The sequence below is a fragment of the Sarcophilus harrisii genome, chromosome 2, assembly GCF_902635505.1.
Source record: "Sarcophilus harrisii chromosome 2, mSarHar1.11, whole genome shotgun sequence".
NCBI classification, from domain to species: Eukaryota; Metazoa; Chordata; class Mammalia; order Dasyuromorphia; family Dasyuridae; genus Sarcophilus; species Sarcophilus harrisii.
The window spans coordinates 56,978,488-56,998,803 of NC_045427.1; the positions used below are offsets into that span (position 1 = coordinate 56,978,488).

Here is a 20,316-nt window from a genome sequence, read left to right on the forward strand (position 1 = left end):
GACCAGTATGTGCCAAAATGTTTGTGACAGCCCTGTTTGTAGTGGCTAGAAACTGGAAAATGAATGGATGCCCATCAATGGGAGAATGGTTGGGTAAATTGTGGTATATGAAGGTTATGGAATATTATTGTTCTGTAAGAAATGACCAACAGGATGATTTCAGAGAGGTTTGGAGAGACTTACACCAACTGATGCTGAGTGAAATGAGGAGAACCAGGAGATCATTATATACATCAACAACGATACTGTATGAGGATGTACTCTGATGGAAGTGGATTTCTTTGACAAAGAGAAGATCTAACTTTGTTTCAATTGATCAATGATGGACAGAAACAGCTACACCCAAAGAAAGAACGCTGGGAAATGAATGTAAACTGTTTGCATTTTTGGTTCTTCTTCCCAGGTTATTTATACCTTCTGCATCCAATTCTCCCTGTGCAACAAGAGAACTGTTTGGATCTGCATTATACATATATACATATATATATATACATATATCTGCATAGATACATTGTATCTAGGATATACTGTGTCCTATTTAACATGTATAAAATTGCCTGCCATCTAGGGGAGGGGGAGAGGGAGGGAGGGGAAAAATTGGAACAGAAGTGAGTGCAAGGGATAATGTAAAAAAATACCCAGCATGGGTTCTGTCAATAAAAAGTTATTATAATAAAAAAAATGTGAAAGAAAAAAAAAAAAAGAAAGCTATTGATAAGCTGAAGAAAATAAAGAGAAGAGCAACCCGTATGGCCAAAAGCCTGGATCCTGCCACTGATCCTTGGGAGAAGGCACTTTGGCCCAGAAGGGCAGAAGCAGGAGCCATGGGCGCCTTTCAGCTTGATCTCTTGATGGGGAAAAGTTTGCTCACAGTTGGAGCTGACCACATGGGCTCCCCTTCCTCACAGAGAGGACCACCGCCTTTTCCGTTTGCCACATGGGGATTTCTTTTCTGGGACAGGTTGAACTAAAGTGCCCTTTCAGCTCCAAGATGCCCGGATTTGGGGGTTCTGTGAAGGACGGAAGTGTCTAAGGGAGGAATAAAACAGAAGAGCTGGAATGTTTAAGAGGGATTGTTTGCTAGGGAGGGTCCCTCCAGAGGGGGTCTAAAGGCGGGGTTCTCCCAAGCAGGTGAGCTCGGGATAGCCTAGAACAAGGGGGGTCGGAGTCTTTGGGGGGAGGGCTAGGGCAGGGTTATCTGAGGGGGTGGGATTCAGGGTGCCTCAGGCTGGATGTCTAAAGGGAAGGGGTTGGGGACGTCCATGGGGGTGGAATATGAGGCGGCCAGAGAAGGAAGTAGGATATCTAAGGAGAGCGCAAGGAGAAGGGGCCACGGAGCCTAAGGTGGGGTCTGTTTAAAAGGGAAAGACCGCCTGGGGCTAAGGGGAGGCAGCCAGGTAGTGAGCTCCGGGCCTGAAGTCTGGAAGATCTGAGTTCAAATTCGGCCTCAGACATTCATTAGCGGCGTGATTATGGGTAAGTGACATGACCCCTATTTGCCTCAGCTCCTCATCTGTAAAATGGGCATCCTCTGCAGACTCGCTTTTCCAGGAAAGTGCCACGATGGTGGGACACCCGGAGGGCCTTCCTTAGATTGTCAGAGCCCCTCCTTTGGCGAGGCCCGCGCTGCCAGGTGAGCTAGTTGCCCTTCCCGGAGGCTGGGGATGGAAGCGCGCAGGGCTGCAGGCGGGGGTGGGAGGGGGGCCGGACCCGGCGGCCGCACGAACGCGTCTGGCGCGCTTTGGCCGCTGCGCGGCGCCGTAGTCCCCGGTGGTTGCCGGGGGAACGGGCCCCGCGCCTGCCAGCCAGGGGAGGCCTCGCCTCGGCGGCCCAGGCCGCTGCCGTCCGCACCTCAGCCGCCGCCTTCCGGCCCGCTCCCGGCTCCTCGCCGGCTCCAGGGATGCGATGGGGCCCCTGGGGAAGGGGACGGGGGCCGGGGGCCCGGCGCCCGGCCGCCGAGGCAGGGAGGGTCTGGAGCCCCGGGCCGCCTCGGGGCCGGGCCGGGCAGCGGGAGAAGGTGAGAGCGCGCCGGGCGCACGGGGCGCCGGGGGCGGGGAGGGGACGCAACGCCCGGGACATCGAGGACGCAGAGAGGACGGGGGGGCAGGATGGGGGGAGGCTTGGGGAGGGGTAAGCCCGGCGGGCCAGGAGGGGGCCTGGAGCAAGGGGGGGGCAGGATGGGGGGAGGGTAAAGCCCGGCGGCCAGGAGGGGGCCTGGAGCAAGGGGGGGCAGGATGGGAGGTGAGCCCGGGGGCCAGGAGGGGCCTGGAGCAAGGGGGGCAGGATGGGGGAGGCGGGGAGGTGGCCCTGGGCAGGGCGGGAGCATGGGGGCGGGGAGGGGGGACTTGCCACGGGCAGCCTGCATCCCGACCTCGGGGTGACTGTGGCGAGCGGAAAGTGGGGCGCATCGGAGGGCGCCCCAGAGCTGTCCGAGCGCAGCCCGCGGGCCTTGCCCTCTCTGCCTTCCCCACCCGCGTCTCCTCGGGCCTCGCTTGTTCCCGCCCTCCCTGTCCCGGCTGCGGAGCAGGGGCTGACAAAGGGCCGGCTGCCGGGGGTGGGGGGGGGGGAGGCCCAGGTGAGCCGGGAGCGGGCCGAGGTGCACAGGGAGGGAGCCGCGGAGGTCCTGTCGCCCAGGAGACCGGAGGTGAAACTGGGAGAAGCAAGGAACGGGAGGCTAAGGAGAGGGGCCCCGCCCAGGGAGCGGCGGAGGAAGGGGCGTCCCGGACGGCAGTGGGGGTGCGGGGCAAGCCAGGCCAGAGGACCCGGGGAAATCGCGGAAGGGCCACAGAGCCGGGGCTGGGCCCATCCCAGGGGCCTCTTGGAAGGTCCTCGTCTTCTTGCTGAGAAACGGGAGCCCAGCATTTACCCAAGGTCATCCAGGTAGTGAGCCAGGCTTCGAAACGGGGACTTCTCGGGGCGCAACGGGCTGGAAGGGTGAGGAGGGGGGAAGTGCAGGGGAGAGGGAGGGGCCAGGGCCTGAGGGACGGGGTGGGGGAGAGAGGCAGACTGAGAGTGGGGCCATGGAGTGGGGTCCCGGGCGGGGGGTAGGCGGGAACAATCCACAGGCTAGAGAGGGGCGCGAAGCCAGAGGCTGCAGGTATAGGGGCCTGCTTAGGAGAAGTCTCCCCTCTTTTACAATATGACAAGAAGTTAGATTAGGGTTCCGGGGTGGAGGGAATGGGTGCACGAGGCTTGGAGCTGGAGCAGCAAAGCACTAAGTTAATAGGGCTATGAAGGCTTGTGGCCAAGGTGAGACTTGGGGTAAGGATATGTGAAGTTGTAGGCAGGATAAAGGGATGAGGCAGAGTGAGGGACAGGGAGTCTGTGTTGAGGGGTTGGGATTTGGGGTGGTGAGAAGGAATAAGGGGCTAGATTTCTGTCCCTGGTTAAGGGAGATGAGCTAGTGGACTAGTGGGACAGATTGAAGGAGTTGGAGAATTATTGAAGTTAGCAAAGGGTGCTAGGGAGCTCAAGGACATTAGTGTGTGTGCGTGTGTGTAGTATATAGTCTAGAGGTATTTACACCTTTAGAGAAGGAAGGAAAAGTGACTCTCAGATAGATTCTACTTCCTTCCCCATCTCCATCACTATGGGTGCTCTTGGCTTTTCTTCCAGAGTAATATCCGAGACTCCTTGACACATATATGAGTGGGAACTTTAAATGACGTCACCGGAGAAGGCAAAATAGAAATCCTACTGGGCCTGATCTCTCCTGGCTTCCTCATTAGCTTGAAAATAGTACATTTTGTCTCCTTCTCCCCTTATCTTTCCTTCTCTTTTTTTTTTTTTTTCACAAGGTCAGGCCATTTAAGAAAGGAAACAGACATATATCAAGTGCTTACTGTGTGCTAGGCCCCAGGCTTAGGAAAAGAAATTAAGAAAGAAATTTGTGGTCAGTATTTTGAGTGTTTAGTGTTTACCACATAGACTGCACCATGTGTGGTAAACACTGTCACTGACCCTTTCCCAAAGGAACGGGAGTGTGCCTTTCACATTCCCTTCTGTGGAGTTGTGCAGGATATGGTGAAGGCCAGTGGGTGTTTGCTAATGATGTTCCAGTGGGGGAGTGCCCCCCATGTGGCTGAACTGTTTTCTGGGCCACGCTTGGCTCTGGCCCTGAACAACTGGCGTGTAGCTGGCACTGTTGTGTCCCAGAGCAGAGCAGTTTCTTTTCAGGCTCGGTCTCCCAGGGAAGTGCTGAAAGGGGAGGAGCTGCCTGGGGAGCTCATCTGGATTTCATTGGTACATCTTGTGCCCCAGATGTGGGGCTTTTGTGTCTGGCTTTGCTCCCTCCCCCCTTTTCAAAATCAAAATCATCCCTGTCGAAGGAATTCATGGCCATAAACTCCTTCAATGAAATTGTCACAAGTTGTTAAAAGCTGGCCCTGGATTTTGAGGGCAGGCTTTGTTTCTTGGCCAACTGGCTTCAGTTTCTGGTGAATTATTCAAGGGCCCTGTTAGAGTCAGTTTTGGCTAATCCCTGTCAGTCATGACCCCCCCCCCACCTCCTTTCCCCCACTGGCCTCAAGAGCCCTAAGGCCATCATCCTGGGCCAAACAGTGGTCTCCAATCGGGAGACATTTCCCACTATTGATGGCTTGCTGCCAAAGGCACCTAGACATTGGGCATTGCCGTGCCTTGGGCATGGATGACTCTCGAACCATTCTGTGGCTCCTAGCGTAGCCCTGTTAGCTGGCTCTTCAAGAAATGGATTCCCTCTATTTGTATGGCTAAATACAACAAGGCAACAGATAGATCTGAATTTATGCCATTCAAATAAATATTGTCCTTCAAATTACTCTCTTTGGAGATGTTATCTAGTTATTCTGATGATGCTCCCTTGTGGTGGCTGTTAGTGGAAATGGTAGTTAGTTCGTTGTCTCTGGAGGAGCAGGACTAAGAGTGGAAGAGGATGTTAGCAAAAAAGCCTTTTGTAAAACTTGAAGTGGTATTTAAATGTCACTTTGTACCACCATTAAAGACATTACTAACAAGTCATATGAAAAAACTACATCATCATAATGGCTAGCATATAAATGTTGCCTTACAGTTTACAAAGTATTTTACCTACATTATCTTATTTGATCCTCACAACTGTACAAAGTAAATAGTGCAATTAAGATTATAATGATTTCGCTGATTAGGTGGCCTCAGGAAGTGACAAAACTTGCCCACATTCACACAGCTATTATCAGAGCAGGAAAGGACATTATTGGGTCCAACCCCATCTCTTTACAAAAAAATAAACTGAGACTTGGAGGAAGAGAAAAGGAGCTTCACACATTCAACCTTGTTACAAATTGGCATTTAAAAAAATTAATTTGATCAAAATATCTTTTGGCTAAGTCCAGAAATACAGTTGTCTCTCTGACAAACAAAGCCTGCCCTCAAGCCTTTGCTAACACTGAGGATATCCCAGATAAAGTGCAGGGTCAGAGTTAAAACAGCTGCTCCATGACAGTTTGACCTCAACTCCTGGATGAGCTAGGGAGGTCTAGCCTCTTCTCCCCTTCAGCTGCCTAAGTTGGAGGGAGGATCAGCCATGTCAGCTGCTGGAACTTGGACATTCTTGGCTCTGGCCTTGACACTGGCTGTAGGATTGGTGGCCCAGGGAATAGTGAAGTGCAATAACCTCGTACTATCTACAACTGGCAATTTTATAAGCCTGAGGGGCGGGGTGCTTCCCCTTTCCAACATTGAAATGGACTAGGAACACAGTAAGTGCTTAATAAATGCATTTTTATTTACTCATGAATTCATATATAGTGACTCAGACTTTGATGTAAATACCTAAAAATAATTTAAATTTTTTTTCAGTTATGGAAGCATAGTTTTGATAAGGTTATATTATCTCAATATGACCACTTTAATAGCTAACAGTCATTTCTACGAATACATGTAGTTGTGTTTCATTTAGTTTCCTGGTTAGAGGCTCACCACAGCTAAGGAAGTATGAAGAAACTAGAAAGAGATCAATCTAATAATTGAATGAAACCAGGGATTTTACAAGATGTTAAGAAAGTTAGATTTGGCCTCAAGAAGAGAAATATAAAGAGTAAATGGGATTCTTCCACCTTGGACTAGATGGTCCCTTTAAGTCTGACAATTTGTGATTCTAAATGTCTTGATGAAGTTCATATATATGAAAGATTATTATTTAGGAAAATTGTGACCAGCTATTATATATCAGCACGGTAAGGAATTGAGGAAATGGCTTTAATTTTAGCAGGAATGCATGAGATTATGTATAAGGAAGAATTTCCTGCTTATAAATGGTGTTAATGAGAAATTATAAAAGCTATAACACTTGTAGGATCATATATTAGGAGCTATTTAGGCCTGAGAGTCTTACTAGGCCATCCCCCTCATTTTAGGTGGAGAAATGAAGCTGCAGCAAAAGAGAATGGTTTGTTGAAGGCCCAGGGACAAATGTATAGATCACAGCAGATTCTTGTGCATGTGGGACTGGGCTTTCAAGGCACTAGAACACAGCTCTCGAGCCATATCAGGAGCTGTCCCATCACTAGTGAGACTTCCCTTCCTCCTTTCTTTTGTGATTACCTGATGCTGGTCAGGGTAGGATTCTCTTTCTCTTAGTGACAGTCTTACCCCTATTAGTGTGTGTGTCACAGTGGCTATCTCTTGAAAGGATTGTTTGTTAGGTAAACTCTTTAGAAGTTGTTTTCTCCTAGTAACGGGCCTACACGTGGCTAACTGCCATCTGAGAACTGCCCCATCAGTGGCATTGTGGACCAACCAACTGGACTTTTCCTCAGCATTGGATAGCTGAATCAAAGAGCTTTTGGCATAAGGATTTAGTCAATTTATAATTGTCCAATGGGTTCTAAAAAATAACATTGGAATAGAACTAGAGATGTGTAGTACCACAAAGTGGGGAAGTGTCTGATAGAGGGGAATGGGATCTCAACTTTTAGCTTCAAGCCACTGAGATCTAGGGCTAGACAAAGCTAGCCCACCTGGCATTTATTCTCTAGCATAGAATGCTGGATAACACTGAACTAGGAGTCAGAAAAGTTCTGCTTATACATGACTCTCATTAGCTGTGTCACTGTGGGCAAGAGATCCAAAGTCATCTGCCTTGTGTGGTTGTGGGTCCCCTTTAGGGGGGACTTCAGGCAGATGCTAAATGACCAACCAATTGCCGATGTGGCATATAAGGATTCTTGAGAATGGATTGGAGTAGAATGATCACCCAGGTTCTTTCCAACTCTGTATTTGTGTGAATTCTGAGCTTTAATTTTCCTTAAAAAATGGAGGCAATGCTATGTTCCCTATATGTCAAAGAGCTGTGGAGAAGATGCTTCATAAAATTCTCTACCAACAAGCTACAGTAATTACATATAGTATATAATTATGATCATCTAATTTATATTTTAATGTATTTAACATCTACTGGTCATCCTGCCATCTAGGGGAGGGGGTGGGGGGGTAAGAGGTGAAAAATTGGAACAAGAGGTTTGGCAATTGTTAATGCTGTAAAGTTACCCATGCATATAACCTGTAAATAAAAGGCTATTAAATAAAAATAAAATAAAAATAAAAAAAAACAATTATGATCATAATGGTTTGGGGTCCCTTGTCTTTAAGTTTTTCCTGGCTCTCCTAGATCAAAAGAAAGACATGATGTAGTATGGCTTAGGTGATAGGAATAATGGTGATGATAAAACTTGCCTTTCTAACCTAAATTGGTATTCTAGACAGAGATCAGAGACAGAGGCCCTGCTGTCACTCACACAATTCATGTACTGCCAGGAATTGCCCCTTGCCCCTGAAATGCTGTTAGATTAACTGGGGGTAGAGAAGCCCTTTCTGATAGGCTATTTGGGGACCTCAGGTTTAAAGTAATAGCCCACTAATAGGAGATGACTAACTGAGCTTAACAGAGTCAGCCAGTGTGTGTTCTCATTATTATTGGCACAACAGCTGATACCATTACCGAATTACATGCCTGACTTGGTTTACATTTGGACAAATATAAAGAGAAAACACTTAAAAGTAACAAATCACTGAGGTATAGACTTCCGGAAACTCCTCTTTGATTTCAGCTCACTTTAAGAGCATTCTCTGCCCGGAACCCCGTTCCCACTCCCATTGCTCATACCTTAGTTTACCTACTTGCAAAACAAATACAGAGAAACCATATTCCCTAAGGCTTTGACTGGAGTTTTGGGCTTTGGGACCAGAGTCTATGGAATTAATGCTAATCGGATTTTCCTTGTTCTCTTTTCTCTGGAGATGAACATCTGCAACAAGCCCTCTAACAAGACAGCTCCAGAGAAATCTGAGTGGACCATTTCAGACAAGAGCAGTGGGCCATCCCCTGAGATCTGTGGCCAGCGTTCTCGGAGAAATGGCTGGAGTTGGCCCCCTCACCCGTTCCAGATCGTGGCTTGGCTGCTGTACCTCTTCTTTGCTCTGATCGGCTTTGGGATCCTCGTCCCCCTCCTGCCTCACCCGTGGGTGCCTGCTGGCTACGTTGTATCCTTGGAAGATGGTGAGGTGTGCTGGCAGTTTTGGGGAGGGGTGTCAGCCTCTGGAGGGACTTAAGAGGAAGGGGCTAGGGTCAGGAAGCACTGGCAAGTCCCAGCTCTGCCACCAGGGTTAGGAGCCAGCACTTCTTCCTCAGGGCCTTCATTTCCTCATTTGTAAAATAAAGGGGCCCTCTTCAACAAGTGCTTATTCATCTTCTATCTTGTACTAGGCATCCACCATCCTGGGTGTCAGCCATTCAAAGACAACAATGAGACGGTTCTGACCTCAAGAAAGTTTCATTTTACTGGCATGACATGCATATCTGTGCATAAATAAATGTAGAGTGTACACAACATAATCTTGAGAGGGAGAGAGTTAGTAAGAAAGTGGGAGGCCTCTTATATGAGATGGCAGCTGGGTTGTGGGGAAGGAAGCTGTGAATTCCAACAGGAAGCCATGAGGAGAGAGCAACCAAAGGTTCTCAACTTTTCCCTTGGTGGTGATGTTTAGTGCTTCATAATCTCTTTGAGTCTGTTTCCTCATATGTAAAAATATAAGTAATAGAATCAACTCACTAAGTTTTTATGAAATTCTACTATCTCATGACATAGACAAAAAAACCCACTAAATACTATTGAAAGAGAAGAAATATTAACCAGGTTTTTATAGGTGCAAATCAATTTAAGTAGACTCAGCATCTGGAAAGGCAGGTTTGCACAAAATATAAATGACAGGGTGAGTATAATAAAGAATTTGCTGTAGAGTTCCCTTAAATACCAAATGCCTCAGGGAATTTTAAATGTGATTTGATTTAAGATTAGTTGTGTATCAGAATTCCTCCATAGAGGTGACCCTAGTTATGTCTGTAAAGTGCAAGCTTTGGCAGGTTCTAAATCAGGAAACCTTCAAGGACAGTCTTGACAAAGGGATTTGGAGCATCTGGGGACCAGCCAGCTAAGAATGGAGAGACATTCATATCACCAGAAGGGTGATTAGCCTGAGATGCCTGCCTTCCTTCCTTCCTTCCTTCCTTCCTTCCTTCCTTCCTTCCTTCCTTCCTTCTTTCCTTCTTTCCTTCCTTCCTTCCTTCCTTCTTTCCCATAGCAACTCAGAAAAACAATTAACTAATCAAAAGGGATAGCAATCTCTGAAAGAAATATTGATATTGATGAAATAATGAATCCTTAATTGGTGATATTTGTATATGTCTCATTGTCCCTAAGGGGACTGGGCCATTTTTTTACTTTCGCAACTTCTGGACCTGGCATGATATCACCATTATTGTTTTAGTTCTAATCAGAGGGTAATAGGGTTTAGAGCTAGGAAAAATCTTAGCAATCCTCAAGTCTATTTTCTTTATTCTAACAGAGGAGGAAAATGAGGGCCAAGGAAGTGAAATATTCTTTCTTCAAGGTCATTCATATAGGTAGTAAGTAGTAGAGTTGGAATTTCAGTCCAGGTTCTCTGACTCTTAGTTAAATACTCTTTCCATGAGCTCATGCTAGACAGTAAGAGCTTAATGTATTTATGAATTGAACTGACTTTAATTTGCTGAAAAGTTTAGATATTTTTATGAATACGTTTGTCTTTTAAGTCAGGGTATAACTGAATAAGAGACTTCTTTGTTCAGCACTCTTCACCTACTGTTTTTCCCAGGTTTTTCTTAAGATACACCTGCCCTAAATCCTTTCAGTTCCTGAAGGGGAGACCTTTTGGGGCTCTGCCAGCCTCTCCTACTTTACAAATAGATACTTTCTAATCAGCCAGGTATATGCTAATGTAGAAGAGGAGACTATTAGTCTCACTGATGTTGCTCCTTTTCTCTCCCATGTGAAGGTGACTTGGAGGTTAACATGTGTAGATCATGGATTGTTGTGTATGTTGTATGACAGTATGGAGCCATGTGAGATAGTTGTTCTGAGTCCATACTGTGTGACAGTGCTATGAGGCTTCACTGTGTTTGTGCCTCTGCAGCCTCATATTTAAATAGGAAACCTGAAGATCATCATTTTCTCTCTTTACATTGACACTGAATATTAGCATTTTCAAAGCCTAAGATGCCATTAGTTTTTCTGACCTCCATGTCATATTGTTGGCTCCTGTTGCAGACTACAAAAGCATGCTTCTCTTTTTTAAACTATTACCTAGTCAATTCACTCCCAGTTTAAGTACGAAGCTTGATGTTTTTCTCTCTCTCTCTATCCTTTTTTCACACTTGGTCATAGTCTTCTAGTCTGTGAAGTTTTCTGGATTCTGACTCGGATATCTTTTGTGTTCTCCCCCAGTTTCTGGTTTTTTGGTACCACGTATGCCTTTCTCCAAGTTCTGGGTAAAGACAAGGCACGTAGCAGATAGAACAGAGCTCCCCCAGCACCCCGCTTTAGATCTCTTTGCACCATGGCATTGAAGTCCCAATGACTCCTCGGTGCCTGGTCCATCACCCAGCTCAGATTTTACATCATTCTGGAGTCTTGAAACCTTGTCAGAAAAGGAAATGAATTAACTTTTCACCTGAACTGTTCTTCATAAAGCTTTGTTGGCTCTTGATTATCGTTGTTCCCTTTTCGGGGAGTTCAGTGCCTTTAATAATCGTGTCTATAATTTTGCCAGAAATTTAAATGAAAACTCATTGACCTAAAGTTTAGATTCCATTCTTTTCCTTTTAAAAAATCAGGACATCTGCTCTTTTCAAGACTTGTAGTATTCTCTCATTCTCGGTGACCTTTCAGCAATTGTGGGAAATTGCTCAGCATTCACATCTACCCATTCTTAGAATAAATATGATCCTGAGATGTGGCTCATTTGGGCCTCAAGACTTGAACTCCTTAGGGGGTAGGTCTTATCACCTGCTTACTTCTGTTATCAGAATTGCTAATGCTACTTTTGTTCTCTTCAGTAATTAGAAACAGAAGGAAATGAGTGGCCCTCTTCCCCAGATGTGTTTTGTCCACATCTCCTTTACCTTGACCCTGCTTCCTTCTTTGAATCTATTTTTGTTCTCTTGAGCTTTAAAACAGCAACCACTGCTTCCCTTTTTCTCATCCTTGACTTTTTATGCAGCCTTAGTTCATTCTGACCTTGGGCACTCATAGGTTATACATGTGCAATCATATAAAACATTTTCATATTAGTCATATTGAGGAAGAAAACTGATTAAAAAACAAAACATGAAAAAAGAATCAAAAACTGATTCCATCAGTTCTTTCTCTGAAGGTGGATAGAATTATTTGTCATGAGTTCTTTGAATTATCTTAGATCATTGTATTGCTGAGAATAATAAGTCATTACCAGTTTCTGTGTACAATGTACTCCTGGTTCTGCTCACTTCACTTTGCATCAGTTCGTGTAAGTCCAGTTTTTTTTTTTCTGAAGTCCAATTGCTCATCATTTCGTATAGCACAATAGTATTTCATTACATTGATATACCACAATTTGTTCAGTCATTCCCCAATTCATGTGCATCCTTTCAATTTTAAATTCTTCACAAAAAGAGCTGCTATACATGTTTTGTACAAAAGGATTCTTTTCCCTTTTTGTGTTTCCATTTCTTGTCCAAAACGTCATAATCTTTAGCAATGCTTACTAAATTCCTTTTGGCAATAACACTGAATCACATGAATCACCAGAATTATGTAGTGACCATCTCTTTTAAGAGCAGTGGTGTTTCCTCTACACCATGTTGTGTATCCTGTAAAACATAAGCTTTTCCAGGGTAGGGACTTTCTTTTTCAAATGTATTTGTTTTCTTAGCACTTTACACAATGCCTGGTACCAAATAAACACTTAACAACTTTCTCCCTTCTCTCTCCCTCGCCCTCCTTTCCCTTTCTCTTTTTTTTTTTTCTTCTTTCCTTCTAATATGAACTAGGTTTGTTTTCATTTTACAGGCTTGTCACAGGAATCCAGTGATTCCTGTATTGATTCTGGGTGCTATAGAGAAACTTTTTTTGGATGTAAATCTTCTGAATGTAGCTTAGTAAAACTTGGTTATCTCTAACTGAGGCCATTCATTACCAAACTGGATGTAGAAAAAGCACCATACAGGGCTAATGTGTTATATTGATTGACTTTAATAGGACTTTACAAAGCACCCCCACCTCACCTAGTGCCCTGAGGTGGACTGATCTCAAGATTGGCTCCTTCTTTAGCTCTCTGGCATAAATAAGCTGTGGTTGGACCCAGGAATCATTATAATAAGAGTAGCACATACCAAATATCACCACCCACCGTAACCTTCCAGCCATGGAGAAACTGAGTCTCAGAGGCCTCAGATTTTGCTCCAAGTCCCCAGAGCTCCCTCTGCTAACAGCATTCAGTGCTTTAGTCAGATCAGAAAAGGTGACAGGAGCCAGGGAAGTGTTCCTGCTCTTGGTATCTCTGACTGTAGGATTTACAACCGGAAAGGACCTTTTCTCTAGTTTACAAATGAGGAGCTGAGGGCCAGAGAAGGAACTGGTCCAAGAAGACAAGCTCAATAGGGGAGCCAGTATTCAAATCAGATCTCCCGATGCCAAATTGCATCGTCTTTGCATTACACCATCCTTCCTTCCTTGTGCATTTGCCAGAACCTCTGCCAATATTCTAGGGGCCGGGAGAGCTGGGTGGACGATTGTGCTCCATCCTTCCTTTGGTGTTTCCCTGTGCATTGTGCTGAGTAGTGAGGAGAAGTGTGGGATCTGCCCCCAGCCAATGGCTTCCTGGTGTTTAGAACTGGGGGGGGCCTTTTCCACGTCTGTCATGTTACAAATGTGGAAACTTGGGTTCTAAGACATTACGTGACCTTCCCAGAGTCACGGAGCCAAGCATGAGCGCAGAGACCTCCCATCTCCTGATCCCTCCTCCATCCCTTCTGCAGCACCAGGCTGCTTCCCTTCAGTTATAACAGCATCAGAATGCTGAGAAAGCTTTTGGGATTCCTCGCACTCCCACCCCCACCCCCTATGCCAGGGAGTGCAAGCCACCCCTCCATCTTAGAAACGAGAAAATGGAGACTCGGGAAAGCTGCCCCCAACTAGCAAATACCTGCTCCGGCTCTCAGCCTGTCTATGAGGGCAGCTTCTTTCCCCGGCTCCCCCGATATGTGGGAGCAGCAGTTTTCTGGTTTCCCAGAATGGAGGCAGTCCTAAAGGTATGGGGACAAGGGCCTGTTCCCTCCATAACGGTCATTGACCAGCTGCCACGTGCAGACCTCCAGGGGCAGGGGATCACATGGGCCCCAGGCTGGAAGAGGAAGCTGTGGGGGACAGCCCTGTGGCCTGTGGCCAGTGGCCATTGACCAACTTTATGTGCAGAGTGTCTTTAACCATTGGGCTCAGTGTATGGGAATTGTCTTTCTCTGCCATCTCGTCGTCCACCTGACTGCGGTCTCCATCGATCCAGCAGATGCCAACGTGCGGGACAAGAGCTATGCGGGGCCTCTGCCCATCTTCAATCGCAGCCAGCATGCTCATGTCATTGAGGACCTGCACTGTAACCTCTGCGACGTGGATGTGTGAGTTGTCCCGGGGGCAGGGAAAGGTGACGGGGGGGGGGGGGGGGGGGGGGGCAGTCAGTGCCTGGGCCCAGAGAGGGGGTAACGATCTGTGCACCCAGATTCCTTTAATGAAGAGGAGGCAGCTCCTCCCCCAGGATCGTCCCTCCCCTACCCCCAGGACCTATTCAGGTTTCTGACTCCCCCTGTGTTTGCGTTCTCAGCTCTCCAGTCTTCTCTTTTCCCATGTGTGGAGTAAAAGTATAATAGTATATGTCCCTATGGTTCTGCCAATAATTATCCCCATTTTGTGGAGGAGGAAACTGACTCTGGGATATTGTGACTATCCTGGTGTCACAAAGCTAGCAGGTGGAAAGACCAGTGTTCACTGGAGTGGAGGACCTCTTGTTGAGTCTGTTGTCGAGGATTCTTGTCCAGGTCCATTAAGACTAATTGGCCTCAGAAGTTCTTCGTGAATATCCCGAGATTCTGTGTTCTGCGAACCCACTTCTGACCCTAAGTCCAATATTCTTTTAACTATAGAAGAGTTAATCCTCTTAAGCCAAGGATCTTCAGATTTCCTAAAGTCACAGAATTATGTTTAAGAATATTCATGAAATCTTAGTAATAAAGTTACAGGGTTCACTTTGTGGTAAAGGTCTGGAGTGTATATGGGACTAGTTGCACTGCTACAGGGTAAAGAGGAAAATATAATCTGGAGAAGAGATCATCGAATCCAACCCTTTTATTGTACAACTGGACTAACTGAAGTACAGAGAGATTAAGTGCTTTGCCCACAACTTCACAGTTAGCAGTTATTCAAGTCTTTTGATACTAAATTCAGTGCTCTTTCCACATAATATAATATAATGTTATGTTAATGTAATGTAATATATATTGTATATATTATATGCATAATGTCATACATATAATTACATAATGAAATGTAATAACATGATAAGATGTTAATGTAATAGATATTATAATATATAATGTAACTATATACTATCATATATTACATTATATTGTATATAATGTTACTATATTACATTATATCATATTTACTGTTATCTAGAAGAATGAAAATATAGATTCAGAAATAACTTCCTCACATAAACTTGAGATATCAAAAAATTGAGTAGCTTCACAAAAATAGTTGGAACTTAAGACTTCTTAACAAATACCTCAATGGAATTCTAGGATTCAAATAGGATTTCTGGAAATCTCTTTTAGTAACAAGCATGGAATACTGAGCTCAGTAGTGAAAGGTTCAAGGCATTTGGCTGGATCTACAGGACACATGATTGCCCCTACCAGAATCCTTCTTGATGAACTCCATCTCCTGATACCCAAGCAGTAGAGGATGCAATCACAGGCTACATAGGCCATCTGGGGAAACATAGACATGCCCCAGGAGCTCTTGAATGTCTACCATCCCTAGAGGGACAGTATCCATAGTCACACATACTGTGCCAGACAAAAAGTGTGAGGAGCAAACCCTAAGTCCCACGCTGGAGCCATTCCAGACTTTTCACTCTTCTCCTGAGACTCAGGACCCAGCTACTTTCCTGCTGTCTTCCTAGACTTCACACAACTTCACACGAGCATGGAAAGCAACACAAAAGCAGCCTAAAAACCATGGTCCTGTCCTATTGGATGTGGGTGTAGCCTCTGATCCAGTGCACTGACCTATCTGGTCTCTGATTTCTGACTCATTGCTAACATTTGGAAGCTCATCTCTCTTACTCCGTCCCAGGTTAGTTCCTCATATTTGTTGCTAACACTATGTTACAAAAACTTAACATCCATGTGAGCATGTATTTGTATTCTCATAATGTGAACATTGAGGATCCTAGCAGTTCTCCTGTTTGTGTCATGGATCCTTCTGGCCACTTGGAGAAGCCAAGGAGCCCCTTTTTAGAATTGTGCTTATTTATGCATAAAATTGAACACGTAGGATTGCAAAGAAATCATGTTATATCTTTTAAGAGTATATTTTATTTTTCAAAGTACACATATAACAGTGGTTCTCAAACCTTTGTTCTAAGTATCTTCATGTTGTTAAAAAAACTATCAAGGATCTGTTCAAAGAGTTTTTGTTCACATGGGTTATATTTATAGCTATTTACTATATTAGAAATAAAAAATAATTTTGAATTTGTAGACCTTCTGAAAGGGTTTCAGAGACCCCAACAATTCTTTGGACTACACTTTGAGGACCACTGACATATAGTTTTCAATTTTTATAAAATTTTGTATTCTAAATTTTCTCCCTCCTTTCCTTACCTACCTCCCTCCTCAAGATAGCGAGCAAATTGATATTTTAAATGTGTGCAGTCCTTTTAAACATATTTCCATATTTGTCATGTTGTGCAAGAAAAATCAGACCAAAAGGGGGAAAAACATGAGGAAAAAAACCCAAACAAACAAAAAGATGAAAATACTATGCTTTGATCCACATTCAGTCTCCATAATTCTCTATCTGGATGTGATTGCCAATTTCCATCCCAAGTCTATTGGAATTGACTAAAATCACTACTTTATTGAGAAGAGCCAAGTCCATCACAGTTGATCATTTCATAATCTTGTTACTGTGTACAGTGTTCTCCTGATTCTCCTCACTTCACTCAGAAAGCAGTTTCCAGTCTTTTGTGAAATCAGCCTGCTTATTATTTCTTATAGAACAGTACTATTCCATTACCTTCATATATCATAACTTATTCAGTCATTCCCCAAATGATGGGCATCCACTCAGTTTCCACTACCTTGCCATTATAAATATAACTGGAAAGCCACGTTATATTGAAATACAATTCTTCTAATATTAAAAAAAAAAAAAGCTCACAGACCCTTGGTGCAAAACTCTCACTTCCCAAAAAGTTTGATGGAAATCATACATTTCATATAAGGACTGACTCTTGAGACTAGGAGTCAAGAACTGGTGAGTTCTGCCACTTAACATCTGGCTTTGTGATCTTGGTAAGTGGCTAAATGTCTTTGGGTCTCCCTTTCTTTTGGGTCCAGTGAAAGACCTGGATGAGATCATTGCTGCCCTTCCTTCTAACTGATAATCTGGACTTGGGAAGTTCTCAGTTACCTGAAGACACACTGAGTATTTCTGCAGATGATGGAGTAGCTGAGCAACTCTCAATACTTTTTCGTGATTGATGATCTACATGTGCCCATGGTGATCCACCTATGTTCTCCTATGGGAATAAAAACATAATATAAAGGGAAATATCATTCTAAATAGAAGAGTCAGAGGAAAAGTGTCTGTTATAATGGAGAGTATGCTGGATTTAGAGTCAGAACAAATCTTGGGTTCTAGTTTAAACACTCCTATTTATTACTGATATGGCTATTATCCATGAGACTAATTAGTTTCAAGATTTTTGGACTTCCTGAACTTCATTTTCTTTCTCTGTTAAATTGAGATAGTGCACTCCTAAGTTGCCCCACTCCCAGTGTCTCATGGAGCATAAAGTTTGTGCCAGTGATCTGCAAATTTGGACATATCTGACCAGGCTGGAAGGATCCAAGCGTGGACTTGAGAGTAGTGCCTATTGGTAATGGATCAGCCTCAGAGGCTGCCCAGGGTACAGGTTTCCAGGAGAGGCAGGGATACCCCTATGAGCGAAAGTACATATACTGATCTTTGGAATTACTGGAGAGTATTTGAACTAGCCATTTAATGGAATTTTTGTTAGGACCAAATTAAACTGTCACTTTTGATATAATCAAGACACTAAGTTATCATTCTTATCAGCCCATTGGGATATCTAGACTCAGAGTCATCATTGCTAACTTCAAGGTAGTTTTATTTCATATTTCTGGGTTCTTTCTAGCCCTAAAATGAGTCAGCCAGATCAGAAATTTTATTTAGAGTTTGGAAGCATGGAAGTCAGGTAATTTGGATTTAGTAGTAGTAGTAATAACAATAATAATAACTATGATTGGCATTTCTGTGGTACTTTATGGTTTTTCCTATTTTGTGATTAACTTTACCAATCTGATGTGTATGAAGTGGAATCTCAGAGTTGTAATTTGTATTTGTCTAAGTATTGTTGATTTGGAGCACTTTTTAATACGATGTTTGATAGCTTGGATTTTTTCCTCTGAAAACACTTTATGGTTAACAAAGCATTATATGCACTGTTATTTAGTTGGATCTTTAAAAAAACATCCTCTTAAGATGCAAGTTTAAGATATTATCCCTATTTAACATATGAGGAAATTGAAACCTAGGTAGCGATGAGATTTATTTAAGAACATACAACTTTTACAGATCCAAACCAAGATTCAAATTCAGGCCTTCTGGGTAAAAAGTTTTAAGTGTTCTTTCTGTGGCTAAGAGGAAACAATTTCCCTCTGCTGTTTTCCTTCCTGCTTCCCTCTCTTTTTTCCTTCTCTTTCTTCCTCTCTCCCTCTTACACCAGCAGCAGTTCTCTTTTCCAAACTTTTCCAGTTAGATAACACAGTGGAGTCAGGAAGACTTAAGTATAAATGCTGCCTCAAATACTTAGTTATTGGATGATTCTGGCCAAGTCATTTAATCTCTGTTGGCTTAAGTTTCCTAGGTGATAAAAGCACTTAGCTCCCAGATTGTTGTGAGATTGCAATAAGATAATGTATGTGAAACATTTCACACAGTATCCCAGGACATACATAATATGCACCTAATAAGTACTTGTTGTTGTTGTTGTTGTTCTTCCTTTATCTATCTCTGTCTCTCTGTCTGTCTCTCTCTTTGTGTGTCTTTGTGTTTGTCTCTTTGTTTCTGTTTCTGTGTGTGTCTCTTTGTCTATCTCTTTCCTCTCTCTGTCTTTGGCTCTGTCTCTTTGACTGTGTCTCTATTTCTGTTTCTCTGTCTCTGTATTTTTGTGTGTCTGTGTCTGTGTCTCTGTTTCTTTATCTCTTTGTGTGTCTATTTGTGTCTGTTTCTGTTTCTGTCTTTTCGTGTGTCTTTGTATTTCTCTGTTTCTTTGTTTCTTGCTGTGTGTCTCTGTCTCTGTGTGTCTTTGTGTCTCTATGTTTCTCCATCTGTTTCTTTCTGATGTGTCATCTCTCCTTTTTTCTCTCTGCCTCTCTATTTCTGTCTTTATGTCTCTCTGTCTCTGTTTCTCTGTCTCTTTGTGTGTCTCTATATGTGTCTGTTTCTGTTTCTGTCTTTTTGTGTGTCTTTGTATCTCTGTCTCTTTAATTCTGTGTGTCTCTGTCTCTGTGTGTCTTTGTGTCTCTATGTTTCTCCATCTCTTTGTTTTCCTCTGATGTCTGTCTGTCTCTTTTCTTTCTGTCTCTGTCTCTCTCTCTTTGTGTGTCTTTATGTCTCTCTGTCTGTTTTTGTCTCTGTGTCTCTCTGTCTCTTTGTGTCTCTCTGTCTCTCTTTCTTTATTTCTCTCTGTCTTTGTTTCTCTGTGTGTATCTCTCCCCCCTCCTTTGTGTTTCTATGTCTACGTGTTTTTGTATCATTCTGTTTCTGTCTCTGTGACTCTTTTTTGTATCTTTGTGTCTCTATCTCTGTCTCTCTTTCTTCTTCCTTTCTCCCCTCTCCCCCTCTCTCATCTTCATAACTTAAAAAGGCAAAACCAGCTTAGACACTTAAATTCAAGCTGTTCACAAATGAGCTTGCTGCCAAGTAGAGAAGAAATCAAGAAACCAAGTTGGCTTCAGGCCCAAAGTACATAGCTGCCTGCCTGGCTAGCTACACATTGGCTGGGCCACTTAAGTCTCCTGAGTAGAAACATGGATAAGGCAGATGGATTTTTCTAAGTTCAAACTGACAGCTTCTCTTGGGAAACTGAGTGAGGTCCTAGCAGCTTTGGCTCCAGGAGCAGCTGATATACTTTCCAGACCAACCCTGGGGATAAAGCTGTCTGTGATCTTCATAGTGGATGGTTCAACTGTCAGCTCTGTAGCAAGAGGGATGAGGTGGTTCTTCCCTGTATGTCTGGGCACTGCAGAGTGGCCCAGATATCAATGCAGGGATTGTGTGTCAGGGCAGCTGACAAGCAGAGATCAGAGGGAAAATGGAAGAATTCCCTGGGAATGAAAGAGCTTTCAAGAGAGAATGGGTTCAACCAAAGGAAGGGAGCTTTAATAGAAGGTGAAAGAGTATGTGCTGCTTTGGAAGGTGGGAGACCGGATCAGTCAGCACACATTAGGTAGTGACTCTCTTATCAGATCTTCAGACAAGCTCAACTTGTCAGTGACCTTGGAGAAGAGCTTCTTTGGTAGAGGTTGGACAACAAGACTTCTGAGGTATTTTTTTCTCCTTTGAGATATTATGATGCTTGGACACATTTCCCTTTTCTGTATGTTGTCCCTCACCTAATACTATCACAGCCAGATATGTT

The 20,316-nt window shown here is 44.0% G+C and overlaps 1 protein-coding gene across 1 annotated transcript in view; it reads left to right on the forward strand.

Annotated features, from left to right (window-relative positions):
- Positions 1-1,751: 1,751 nt before the first annotated feature.
- ZDHHC1 (zinc finger DHHC-type containing 1) overlaps positions 1,752-20,316 on the forward strand; it is a 56,182-nt gene continuing 37,617 nt past the window's right edge. Inside the window, exons 1-3 of the mRNA XM_031949235.1 lie at positions 1,752-2,017; positions 8,257-8,515; positions 13,873-13,984. Coding sequence (XP_031805095.1) covers positions 1,901-2,017; positions 8,257-8,515; positions 13,873-13,984 — 488 coding nt within the window. The 5' untranslated portion in view covers positions 1,752-1,900. The remainder of the gene's footprint in view (positions 2,018-8,256; positions 8,516-13,872; positions 13,985-20,316) is intronic.